The sequence below is a fragment of the Natator depressus genome, chromosome 4 (assembly GCF_965152275.1).
Source record: "Natator depressus isolate rNatDep1 chromosome 4, rNatDep2.hap1, whole genome shotgun sequence".
In the NCBI taxonomy this organism is placed as follows: domain Eukaryota; kingdom Metazoa; phylum Chordata; order Testudines; family Cheloniidae; genus Natator; species Natator depressus.
In genome coordinates this window covers 114,443,430-114,455,477 of record NC_134237.1, presented here as the reverse complement: position 1 = coordinate 114,455,477, position 12,048 = coordinate 114,443,430, and the positions used below count along the sequence as shown (strand labels likewise).

The 12,048-nt window shown below is 43.7% G+C and overlaps 1 protein-coding gene across 1 annotated transcript; it reads left to right on the top strand.

The window, feature by feature from the left end:
• Nucleotides 1-2,410: 2,410 nt before the first annotated feature.
• Nucleotides 2,411-5,368, top strand: DRD5 (dopamine receptor D5). The gene has a single exon (XM_074950145.1). It carries the CDS (start codon nt 3,192-3,194, stop codon nt 4,668-4,670), a length of 1,479 nt encoding a protein of 492 aa, XP_074806246.1. The 5' UTR covers nt 2,411-3,191; the 3' UTR covers nt 4,671-5,368.
• Nucleotides 5,369-12,048: the final 6,680 nt, after the last annotated feature.

The window sequence follows — 12,048 nt, the reverse complement described above, 5'->3', positions numbered from 1 at the left end:
TTTCTTCCAATTGTTTAAAATGTTTTAGTGCATCTATTTATTTATTTTACAACTGTCTGAATAAAAAACACTTACCTTTTGAGTCAAGCCTCGATCCTCCAAAAACATATAGGCTTAACTTTACCCAAGTGAATGGGGAATTCAATGAGACTAGAACATTAAACTCATGCTTACACTTTTTGCAGGATTAGAGCCTTAGAGAGAATAATGATGGACTCTACAGAAAACCCAGAGACAGATGGAATCAGATTTCATTTGCTATGTTGCTTGAATGTTATAAACAAGTCCTCCAGTTGTCCATTGAGTCTTCAGGGGAGATCAGGTACAGAAGACTGGAATTATTAAGATTAAAATAATTTCCAAGCTTTTTATTCCTCAGGGAGAAGCAAGAATGACTTCAAAAACTTCTTTATTGTGGACTACCTTTAAATATGCAGGGTGCCTTGTGTCCCTGGTATAGGCTGAAAGTAAATTAGATTTTGCCAAATGTGTGTTACAAAGCTCTACTTAAACCTCTAACGCTATTTCCTGTAATCCTAATAATATATTAGGAAGGATCAAGTGCGAGTATAATCCACACACCTTCTGGGTGTGGTGTTCTGTCCCATCTAGTGGCACTGAGACCACTTAGAGATTTAATGAGTTTGCTCTATAGTCTAAGGGCATGGTGTCAAGGTTCCTTCCCCACTCTGAACTCTAGGGTACAGATGTGGGGACCTGTATGAGAACCTCCTAAATTTACTTTTACCAGCTTAGGTTAAAACTTCCCCAAGGTACAAACTATTTTACCTTTTGCCCTTGGACTTTCGCTGCCACCACCAAACATCTAACCAGTTTTATTTTATTAGGAAAGAGCCCGTTTGGAAACGTCTTTCCCCCCAAAATCCTCACACTCCCCTTCCTGGGGAAGGCTTGATAAAAATCCTCACCAATTTGCACAGGTGACCACAGACCCAAAACCTTGGATCTTGAGAATAATGAAAAAAGCATTCAGTTTCTTAAAAGAAGAATTTTAATTGAAGAAAAAGTAAAAAGAATCACTTCTGTAAAATCAGGATGGTAAATACCTTACAGGGTAATTAGATTCAAAACATAGAGAATTCCTCTAGGCAAAACCTTAAGTTACAAAAAGACACACAGACAGGAATATCCATTCCATTCAGCACAGCTTATTTTCTCAGCCATTTAAACAAACAGAATCTACCACATATCTAGCTAGGTTACTTACTAAGTTCTAAGACTCCATTCCTGTTCTGTCCCTGGCAAAAGCATCACACAGACAGACCCAGACCCTTTGTTTCTCCCCCCTCCAGCTTTGAAAGTATCTTGTCTCCTCATTGGTCATTGTGGTTAGGTGCCAGCGAGGTTATCCTAGCTTCTTAACCCTTTACAGGTGAAAGGGTTTTTCCTCTGGCCAGGAGGGATTTTAAAGGTGTTTACCCTTCCCTTAATATTTATGACACATGGTTACACTGGAAACTTCAAAGTGCTGTGACGGGAGTGCTCTCACAGCAGCGCTTTGAAGTGCGAGTGTGGTTGCGGGCGAGCACTGGGAGAGAGGTCTCCCAGCGCTCCTGGTAATCCACCTGCACGAGGGGATTAGCTCCGAGCGCTGGGAGCATGGCTTCTTGCCTGGGAGCCTGCTTACACTAGCGCTTTAAAGCGCTTTGACTTGCTGCACTCGGGGGGTGATTTTTCACACCCCTGAGCCAGCAAGTTAGGGCACTATAAAATGTAAGTGTAGCCAAGCCCTTAGTTAACAGTCTGTTGGCTTTTAGCTCATGCAGTAGAGGCTCATGCACTAAGCTCTAGAGGTTCAATCCTACCTGCCAGGCGCTACACTAGGTTGTGAAATGTATTGTGGGGGCAGGTGCCATTTGTAATGCTTTCCACACCAGCACCACTCCCTTATGAAGTTATGTGATTTTTTTTTTTTTAATAAACATAATGCAAAAAAGCACTAATTTAGTAGTCCCCCTCTCCTAGGTGCTGATGGATGATGGCTCTAGCCTTATGCATGGAAAGAGTCACTCTAGATTAGCCAAACCATGTAGGAAATGATCCGCCCGACATCTCTCTGTTAATTCAGATGGAGCCCTAAACATTTTGGCCAATCTTTCCAACTGCCTGTTCCTTGGATCTGGCCACATGGAGACATGAAATACAGACCCCTGCACAAGGGATATTGGTCATAGATGGACTTCTACGCAGTGTGCCACCAGTCACCCCCTTCTGTCTTCTGTTTCCTACCTCCGCTCTGCATCAACAGGCCCTCTAGGGCAGGTATTCTCTTCACCTTTTATCCCTGTGGGCTTCCTAGAAACTGATAACAAGGGCAGGACAGAGGGTGAACCGCCCCCCGAGATGTGTTTAACCTGCGCAGTGTGCAGGCGTTGGAAACAGTCACTCGGTCTCCCGTGGAGAGCTGCTTTCAGCCTTGTCGCTGAGCAGCACGGGGCGAGCGTGTGCCCGGAATGCCCCCGCCCCGCGTGGGCAGCGCCACCGAGCCGCGCTGGGCGAGGCGGCGCACAAGCCCCGCTCCCGTGCGCCCACATCCCAAAGTTTGTCCCCATCTTGCTCAGGGAGCAGAGGTTCAGGACAGCGGCTCCCCTTGCTATTGAGCATGCTCGGCTCGCCTGAGCGCACCCAGCGGCTCGGGGCGCGCAGGCGAGAGCGGCGGGAGCCGACACTGTAGCGGCAGCACTCGGAGCGCAGAGGGAGTCTCGCCGTCGCTCCGGGACGTACCCACAGCAGCAGGCGCAGCTAGAGCACGAGGGCTAGGCAAGCGGCGGCGCCCGGCGCGGAGAGCAGGAGCCCCCCCCAGACTCGTTGAGGGGTGCGCTGAGAGCGGGGCACTGGCAGCGGCGGGGGGCAGCGGCAGCACCCCGCGCTTCGCGGAGCGTCCAGGCAGCGCAGCAGTGCCACTCAGGCGCTCCGGCTGCAGGAGGGGAGCCCAACAGCAGCCCCGATGCCCCCTGAGTGCAGGGGGCGAATTGGGGGTTGCCGCCTCGGAGCAGGCTGCTAGCAGGAGCGAGCCCGGCAGCGGTCCGCGGCTGCTGTGGTGGCGGTGACCGGCTGGCGGAGTGAGCGCCCCCGGGGGATCCAATGGGGCCAAGCGATGGGCGCTGGGGAGAAGTATTAGTCGTGCAGCGCGCTTCCGCTGCCCTGGCCCCGGGGGGAGGGACCCAGCCATGCTGCAGTCTCCAGGGGAGAACCAGACTCTGCTCTCCCAGCCTCTCCCGCTTTCGCTGCTGTTGCAGCAGCCCGGGCCGCCTGCAGTGGGCGCTGGGGAGGGGTCAGGGGAGCCGCCTGTGGCTGCGGGGCCAGCGCAGATAGTGGCTGGCAGCCTGCTGTCCCTGCTGATTCTCTGGACGCTGTTTGGCAACGTGCTGGTGTGTGTGGCCATCATCCGCTTCCGGCACCTGAGGAGCAAGGTCACCAACATCTTCATCGTGTCCTTGGCCATCTCTGACCTCTTGGTGGCCCTGTTGGTGATGCCCTGGAAGGCAGTGGCCGAGGTGGCCGGCTACTGGCCCTTTGGGGCCTTCTGCAATGTCTGGGTGGCCTTTGACATCATGTGCTCCACCGCCTCCATTCTGAACCTCTGTGTGATCAGCATGGACAGGTACTGGGCCATCTCCAGCCCATTCAGGTATGAGAGGAAGATGACCCAGAGGGTGGCTTTGGTGATGATCAGCGTGGCTTGGGCTTTGTCTGTCCTTATCTCCTTCATCCCTGTCCAGCTCAACTGGCACAGAGGCGGGGATGTTGATGGAGGTGGACCTGGCACTACCTCAGCAGCAGCAGGCACTGGCACCACCTGGGCGGAGGGGATTGGCACTAACTGGACAGTAGTATTGAGACCCTCAGAGGGGACTGCCAGCAGCAACGAGACCCTTGAGGGACAGGCTGAGAGCTGTGATTCCAGCCTCAACAGGACCTATGCTATCTCCTCCTCACTGATCAGCTTTTATATCCCCGTGGCCATCATGCTAGTCACCTACACACGGATCTACCGCATTGCCCAAGTGCAGATCCACAGGATTTCCTCCCTGGAGAGGGCAGCCGAGCATGCACAGAGTTGCCGGAGCAGCCGTGTTGACTGCCATCACCACACCAGCCTCAAGACTTCCATCAGAAAAGAGACCAAGGTCTTGAAGACCCTCTCGGTCATCATGGGAGTCTTTGTCTGCTGCTGGCTGCCCTTCTTCATTCTGAACTGCATAGTCCCCTTTTGTGAGAGCCCCCCTGACAACCCCTATGCTGGCCTTCCCTGTGTCAGCGAGACCACCTTTAATATTTTTGTATGGTTTGGCTGGGCCAACTCATCCCTCAATCCCATCATCTATGCTTTCAATGCTGACTTCAGAAAGGTTTTCTCCAGCCTCCTAGGGTGCAGTGAGTTTTGCTCTAGCACTCCAGTGGAGACAGTCAATATAAGCAATGAACTCATCTCCTACAATCAAGACACCCTTTTCCATAAGGAAATAGTGACTGCTTATGTCAACATGATCCCTAATGTGGTTGATTGCGAGGATGATCCTTTCGACAGGATGTCCCAGATCTCCCCAGACCATGAGATTGCCACCGACTCTGTATGTGAGCTGGACTGTGAGGGGGAGATCTCCCTAGACAAAATAACACCTTTCACCCCAAATGGTTTACATTAAATTGCATCGTGTCCTGTCTGCTTTTACTGGATTGTACAACAAATTGCAAACACAGAATGAAAAGACTACTGGACTATTGGTCAGTCAATTCACTCTCCAACTGTGTCTTGCACTTTCAGGGTTTAGAAATTGCCACACAGAGTTGATAAAAACAAGCTTAATTCAACATCCCCAAAACTGAGAGAGGACTAGGACGTTAAATCAGCCCTGGGGTGTGATACTGGGATATGATTAGTTAGTTAGTGTTTGTAAAAAGCTCTGAAGATGGAAAGTGCTCTCAAAGCATAAAGTATCATAACTTCTAAGAACAGGGACAGATGCTGTAATGACATGGTCACTAAAAATAAAAATTATTAGGTTGTCCAATTCTTGTTTTTTGTTTGACTTTTATGTGGAGCTAAGGGTTGGGCTGATGGTGAACTGGGTGATTATTTAAATACTTGTTTCTGTTTCTTTCAAAACAGTTTCTCTGTAATTAATGTGTTTTCCTAGGCAGCATTATTGCCTTTGATATCTTTGCCTTGTCCTGAAGATGAAAATAAATGTTGTTGATCAAGGAGTTATTTTTTCTTCATTAGCATGAAGATTTACATTGTGTAAACAAATGTTAGCATTTCTACTTGAATGATTAAAGTAACTTATTATTTCAAAAGCAAACTAAAGTCTGTGTGGAAATAGAATGTTTGAGTTAAAGCAGTGCTCACAGGAAAAATCTGATTTAAATTAGCTCTTTTTGATACTTCTGCTCAGAGCTAGATTAATGCTTACAGTTTTTGTTCCCTTTGCATTAATTGTCACTGATGTCCTTTATTAGTCATGATTTTCTGTAGCTAAAATATCAAACGTGTATTTATAAAATATTAAAAATCATCTTAATTCTAAACCTGAATGGACTTTTAAGATGCTAATAGTGAGCAAAGAATAACCTCCTGATAGTGTTCACAAAGCTGTTTTCTATAGTAACTATTTTAGAAAATGAGAACAGTAATTAGTCATTCCCAGTGTTGCTAGTAGGTTTTATAGTTTCAGGGAGCTCTCACCAATGCCAAATACATGACAGTACTGCTGTTGGATTTTAAACTGAAATCTCGTCTTGCTGAATCTTTAATTCAAACTTTTAAAATGTTAAAGGTATTTAATGAGATTTAGGATTTAGAAGACTTTAATACAGGTTTAGAAAAACATTACATTAAGGTGTTTTAAAGAAACTTTAATTCTATTAACTCATTCCAAGTACAATGGAGTGATTTAGAATAGTTAGGTACATTATTTTAGAAACATTCTAAAGCATTTCAGCTCAGAAAATGGAAGTGAGAAATTGCCTGGGAAGAAGTAAATCAAAGGGAGCAAATTAAATATTAAAATGTGATTTGAATAATGTTTGAGTTTTGTCTTGTTTTAAAAGAGTGTCATTGCTCATTTGCTTAAAGTTAGAAGAGCTTAAATAAGACTGAAATCAAATTATAAATGGCTTGATCCCACAGTCCTTATTCAGGCAGCACTTCCACTGAACACAGTAGGAATTTTGCTTAGTTAGGATTTAGTGATCAGACCTTTTTATGTATGTAGTATTTTTGGTGTTCTATTTGACATTAACTGGTTATGTAGAAATTTATGTTTTCATTTTCTCCTTTGGTCGCTGAGGGTGGATCTTCCTATTACTTAAAGGTCTCGATTCATATCCTCTTCTGCCTGCCTTTTGGATTAGGGTATTGTGGATCTGGTTTAGGAAAGTTTTGGAAAGCAATAGTCTCTTGTACGTAGTCAGGGTCAACCGACCACTAGGTCCACCTTAGGGATCAAAGAATACAAGCAAACAGGTTCTGTTTGCAAGATAGTATTTACCCAGAGTAAAATTCACTTTCCCTGACTAATTCAGAGTAACTGGACTTTTTGTGGGTGGAATACCCAGAATATGGTGGTGGAGAGAAATATATTCTCAGCTAGGAGCCAGGTCTCTACAGCTTCCCAACTGCTACTCAAGTTTATGGGCTTGCAAAGTGTTTGAGGGACATTAGGTCAGCACAGGTTAAGGGAAAAACAGAAATGTCTCCTGTGAGTTCCCTGGGTTGCAACCTGGAACTGGAGTACCGCTGCGCCTTCTGTCTCACCAACCTGGGCTCCCTCTCCCACTGTGATGCTGTGACAAGTTGCAAACCCTTCCAGGTCCTGAATTTACTCAGACATCCACAGGTAGGGGTACACCCAGCTGAGTTACATGAATGCTTTTGCCAGCCACTCAATAGGCTCCAGCCAATTCCCTATAGATCTCCAGCCTAGGACCCCAGAACTATACCATCTTGCTCTGGTCAGATGCCTGACAAGTGTAAGTTTTTATTTACCCAGTCTGCCCCTCCCTCAATGTGGAGAGGACATGCACCAGTTTTCGTTCCTGAGCAGGTTCCCCAAGCACTTGAAGCAAAACAAAGTTTCAGGTAAAATATAAAGCAGATTTATTAACTACAGAAATAATCACTTAAAATTGATCGAAGTACTATGTGTACAGATCAAAGCTGATTACTTAAGAAATAAAAGTAAAACCACAATCTGAGTTCTATAAACTAGACAGGATTTGAATCAAGCAGTGTCTCATCCTGATAGTATTGTTCCTTAATACACAGGCTGGGATTATCCTTTCCAGCCTGGGACCACCTTCCTAGTTCAATCTTTGTTCTCGACATGTTTCCAGGTGTTGAGTTGTGGAGGAAGTAAGGATAAATGATGTCACTTCTGCTCCTTTATAGGCTCTTCCAGCAAAGATCTTTTGCTATGACATGGGTCAAGCAGTGTCCATTGTTTACATGCTTCCACTGAGAAGCCTTCATTGTATGCAGATCCTGCGATAGTCGTTAGTAGTGTGGATTTCCCTTAATGGGCCATCAGCACCATCTGGATTCTCCGTTGTTGTTCCAGAAAGACTGGTTGTGGTTGTTTCCAACTTCACAACATATTTCAGTAACATCCACATAGCAGAACTTCATAACTTCTCTCAAAATGATAGCACATACAATTCAACAGGATATTAATATTTAACAGAACAAGACCTTTTAGATGATACCTCACAAGGCATACTTTGTACAAAACGTACAATTATATAACAGTTGTGAATATAGGGGTGCCAGGTGGGTGTTTCTTTGGGGTACAGTGTCACATCTCCATACCGCCATATAATGATGATGGGGTCCCCACTCAGGTCTTGCATAAATCAGTCACGATGGGGCAAGTAAAGAGAGGGGCCACAACATCCTTGTTTATGTGGATCTAATGTAGAGTTTGAATTGCGTGGAGGACCTCGTGCTGGCCCTTAATCCAGGTGAATTTCACTCCAAGGAAATAGCTCCCTCAAGCTTATTTCCACCCATCTCAAGAAGGTATCTCAATAATACTATTTTCTCCATCAATCTCAAGGTGAACTTCAAAACGTCAGCACACAAAATATGAACCCAAGGAACGTAATAGTCTAAAATACAGTGTAATGTGACAATCTATCTAATTGTATATCCCACTGGTGCCTGCCAGACAGTGTTTGCCCACATCTCCAAATGCCCTGTCATGTGCCACCTGTGCTGGTTCCTCCATCCCTTCAATTTCTGTTTCACAAATAGCCCTGATTTTAGACACCTAAATACCCTAGAAGATCTGGGCCTTAGCCTTGCTGTGCCTCAGCACCTCATTTGTACACTGAAGATAAATATTTAGTTACGTCTCAAGAGTGGTATGAGGATAAATACAGTAACAGAAAATTAGAAATATAAGAATTGCCACTCTGGATCAAACCAACGGTTCCTCTAGCCCACTATCCTATCTCCCATCATGACTAGTACTAGCTACTCCAAAGGAAGAAACCCTGCAGTAAGCAGTTATGGGATAACCCACCCCAGAGAACATGTCCTCTGAGCCCTTGGTAGTTAGAGATAGGTTTATGCATCAAAACTTGAAGGTTTATATCCTTTCCAAAGCTCTTGTGTATTTTTTTTTAAATTCCTATTATAATTGGATATTCTTATCTGTATAAATCTCTAATCCTTTTAGAATCCTGCTAAACTTTTGGTCTCCGATAACTTGTGGCAGTGAGTTCCAAAGTCTGAATGTTATGTGAAAATATTTCCTTTTATCAGTTTTGAATCTGCATCCCTTTTATACCAATGAATATGTTCTTGTGTTATGAGAGAGTGATTGGAAGTTCCCAGTCTCTGTGATATTTATTAATATCAGTTGGTTCACCTTTATCCACTATCTTATTGACCTATTCAAAGAATTCTAACAGATTAGTGAGGCTTGATATTCCATTGCAGAAACTATGCTGGTTATTCCCTTTCATATCATGATCTTCTAGGTATTTTATAATTTTATGTTTAATTATGGTTGCAACCATTTACTGGACTTTTCAGTCTATAAGTCACTAATCACCCCAATGCCTTTTTTAAAACATTTTGTGGGGTGCTAAGATACTATGGTAACTTGGGCCACAAAAATAGTTAATAAAATACTGTCTCCATTTGGCTTTTCAGCAAGGTGTCCATTTTTAAAGGGACAGTGCCTTTTAATTTTCATCTGGTCATCTTCATACTAAGGGGAGAATCTTTTTAAATTTGAATACACCTGTCATAAAGAGAAGGATAAACAGCTTTAAAATCCCTCCTGGCCAGAGGAAGAACCCTTTCACTTGTAAAGGATTAAGAAGCTAAAGATGACCTCGCTGGCACCTGACCAAAATGACTAATGAGGAGACAAGATACTTTCAAAGCTGGGGTGTGGGGGGAGGGGAACAAAGGGTTCTCTGTCTGTGTGTTGCTTTTGTTGGGACTAGAGCAGGAATGCAGGTCAGAACTCCTGTAAAGGGCCAATAAGCAATCTAGTTAGATATGCATTAGATTCTGTTTTGTTTAAATGGCTGATAAAATAAGTTGTGCTGAATGGAATGTATATTCCTGTTTTTCTGTCTTTTTGTAACTTAAGGCTTTGCCTAGAGGGATTCTCTGTTTTTGAATCTGATTACCCTGTAAGGTATTTACCATCCTGATTTTGCAGAGGTGATTCTTTTACTTTTTCTTCTATTACAATTCTTCTTTTAAGAACCTGATTGCTTTTTCATTGTTCTTAAGATCCAAGGGTTTGGGTTTGTGTTCACCTATGCAAATTGGTGAGGATTTTTATCAAGCCTTCCCCAGGAAAGGGGGTGTAGGGTTTGGGAGGATTTTGAGGGGAAAGACATTTCCAAGCGGGCTCTTTCCCTGTTACATATTTGTTAGATGCTTCGTGGTGGCAGCAATAAAGTCCAGGGACAAAAGGTAAAATAGTTTGTACCTTGGGGAAATTTTAACCTAAGCTGGTAAAAATAAGCTTAAGGGGTTTTTCATACAGGTCCCCACATCTGTACCCTAGAGTTCCGAGTGGGTAAGGAACCTTGACAACACCGATATGTGGAACTCTACTGTGATTCTATTTGAAACATATTGGACCAAGTGTTTGGAAGTTGCTCACATGGTTGTAGTGTTTGGAGTTGACAAGAGTTTTGTTTCTGAGATGACAGTCTTGTCTGTAACTATATAAATGACAGAGCATTTTGATCAGAAGATTCCAAAAAAGGATTTGCTTCATTTAGTTGCTCTCAGATGAACCTGCTACCCTGCCTTTTAAGTGGTCTCCCTTTTTAGTATTACCAAGACAGTTTTTCATCTATAGCAGTTTTTACTGGAACAGCAAGTAAGGAGAGTGATCATTATTCTTAAGACTTTAGGTATACCTTGTACCTCCCAGCATCCAAGAAGCATGATTATTCCATAAATGCCATCCTATTCCTATCATGGTTTTTGTTCCCTAATTAAATATCAGAACACTGTGTTAGCCTGATTCTTTCTTTTAGCGCTTTAAGTGTGGCTTTTATGAAGTAATTTAAATGTATAATACATTTGGCTTTTGAGTAGTTCTTGTTTAGTAATCCCAGTTCAGCCTAATAGGTGGACTTCAAGATCACAGGCTTATTTTCTGTTTCTAGCTTGTGTTATAGTTCTGTAGAGTGGTAGCAAATCTTACATTGCAATATTTATCACTGTTAAATTTGATTGAAGCTGATGCAGTGGTAATGATCAGGTCTTCAATATGGCCCAATCCAAAGCCTAGTATGAGATTTGCTTCAAAGCTGGGAAAGTCCATTAGCAGTAGAATGTTTTCAATTAAATCTTTTATGTGAATTAAAAAAGATTATGCACGGATCTCTTCGTTAATTTTTAACTTCTCTTTATGAGAAGCAATATAGATGTGGAACATTTTATGTAAAAAAGCAGCAAACCGTTATAAATACTGCTTTAATATTCAAACCCCAAAAGAGCCATTGCTAGTGTCCGCTTTTGTGAGTGTTGTTTTTTTCTGAGATAAAGAAACTTAGAAATTTTTCCTTGAGTTGGATACAGATAGAATGTTTGTCAAAAGGGAGGAAAAGTGCTGCAATGAGTTCAGTGCTTTGCCCTCACAGCTTTTGTTGTGTTCTTTATTGTTGCTATCCAGCCACTCACCCACATTTTGTGCATTCTTGTACTGAAAACTCTTGTTTAAATTTTTAAAAAATGCTAAAAATTGCTTGACTCCAAAATGGAGAGGATCAGTGATCTCTAAATGCCAAGTATTTTATTTTGAGGGGTCAATCGTGTATAAGTGCTTCATGCAAAAGGGTGCAGAGCCTTAGTGCGCTGTCCAGAACTCACAGTTATCAAGTTGCAGGTGCATAAGGGGAGTAAAATCCTTTCACTGTGTGCATGTACCTGCATTCCCCTATCCATCCTGGGTGAAATCCTGGCCCTATGGAAGTAAATGGGAGTTTAGCCACTGACTGCAATGGAGCCACGATTTCAAACCCACCCCCCCCAATTTTAAGCTGTGATATGAGTACGTAGGATATGGATATGAAAGAGAGTGATTGTGGGAGGTGTGTGTGAGTGGTCATTAGTGGGGTAGGGTGCAGGGAGATGTGTGTGTGCAGAGGGCCGTTCTGTTACTCCAGTAACTAAAGCAGGAGTTTGTGCCTGGGGCAGATTGTGCTGAGCAAGCAAGTTACAGCATGGGGCTGCTAGTTGCTCTGATGCATTTCCCTTGAGCATCTCTCTCCCCTGCTTTTACCCAGGGCAGGACCTGGCCTCTTCATCTTCAGGGCACTGTAAAATTGTAACTAATTAATCCTTCTGACAGCCCTGGGAAGTGGGTAAAGGAAGCTCTTTAAATGGGCTGTGGGTAGTTGGGAAGAAGGTGGTCTAGATGGGTAACTGGTTGTGGAAGGGAGGGCAGATGGTATCTCATACCTAGTCATGCCCAAATCTGGCGATATACTACACAATTTCTGCCAATCCTTTGGGTATCTTTTAAGCAAAGTATCAACATTGAC

Excerpts from the sequence above, each read along its gene's own strand:
- DRD5 (XM_074950145.1), top strand. The coding sequence starts at position 3,192 with ATGCTGCAGTCTCCAGGGGAGAACCAGACTCTGCTCTCCCAGCCTCTC.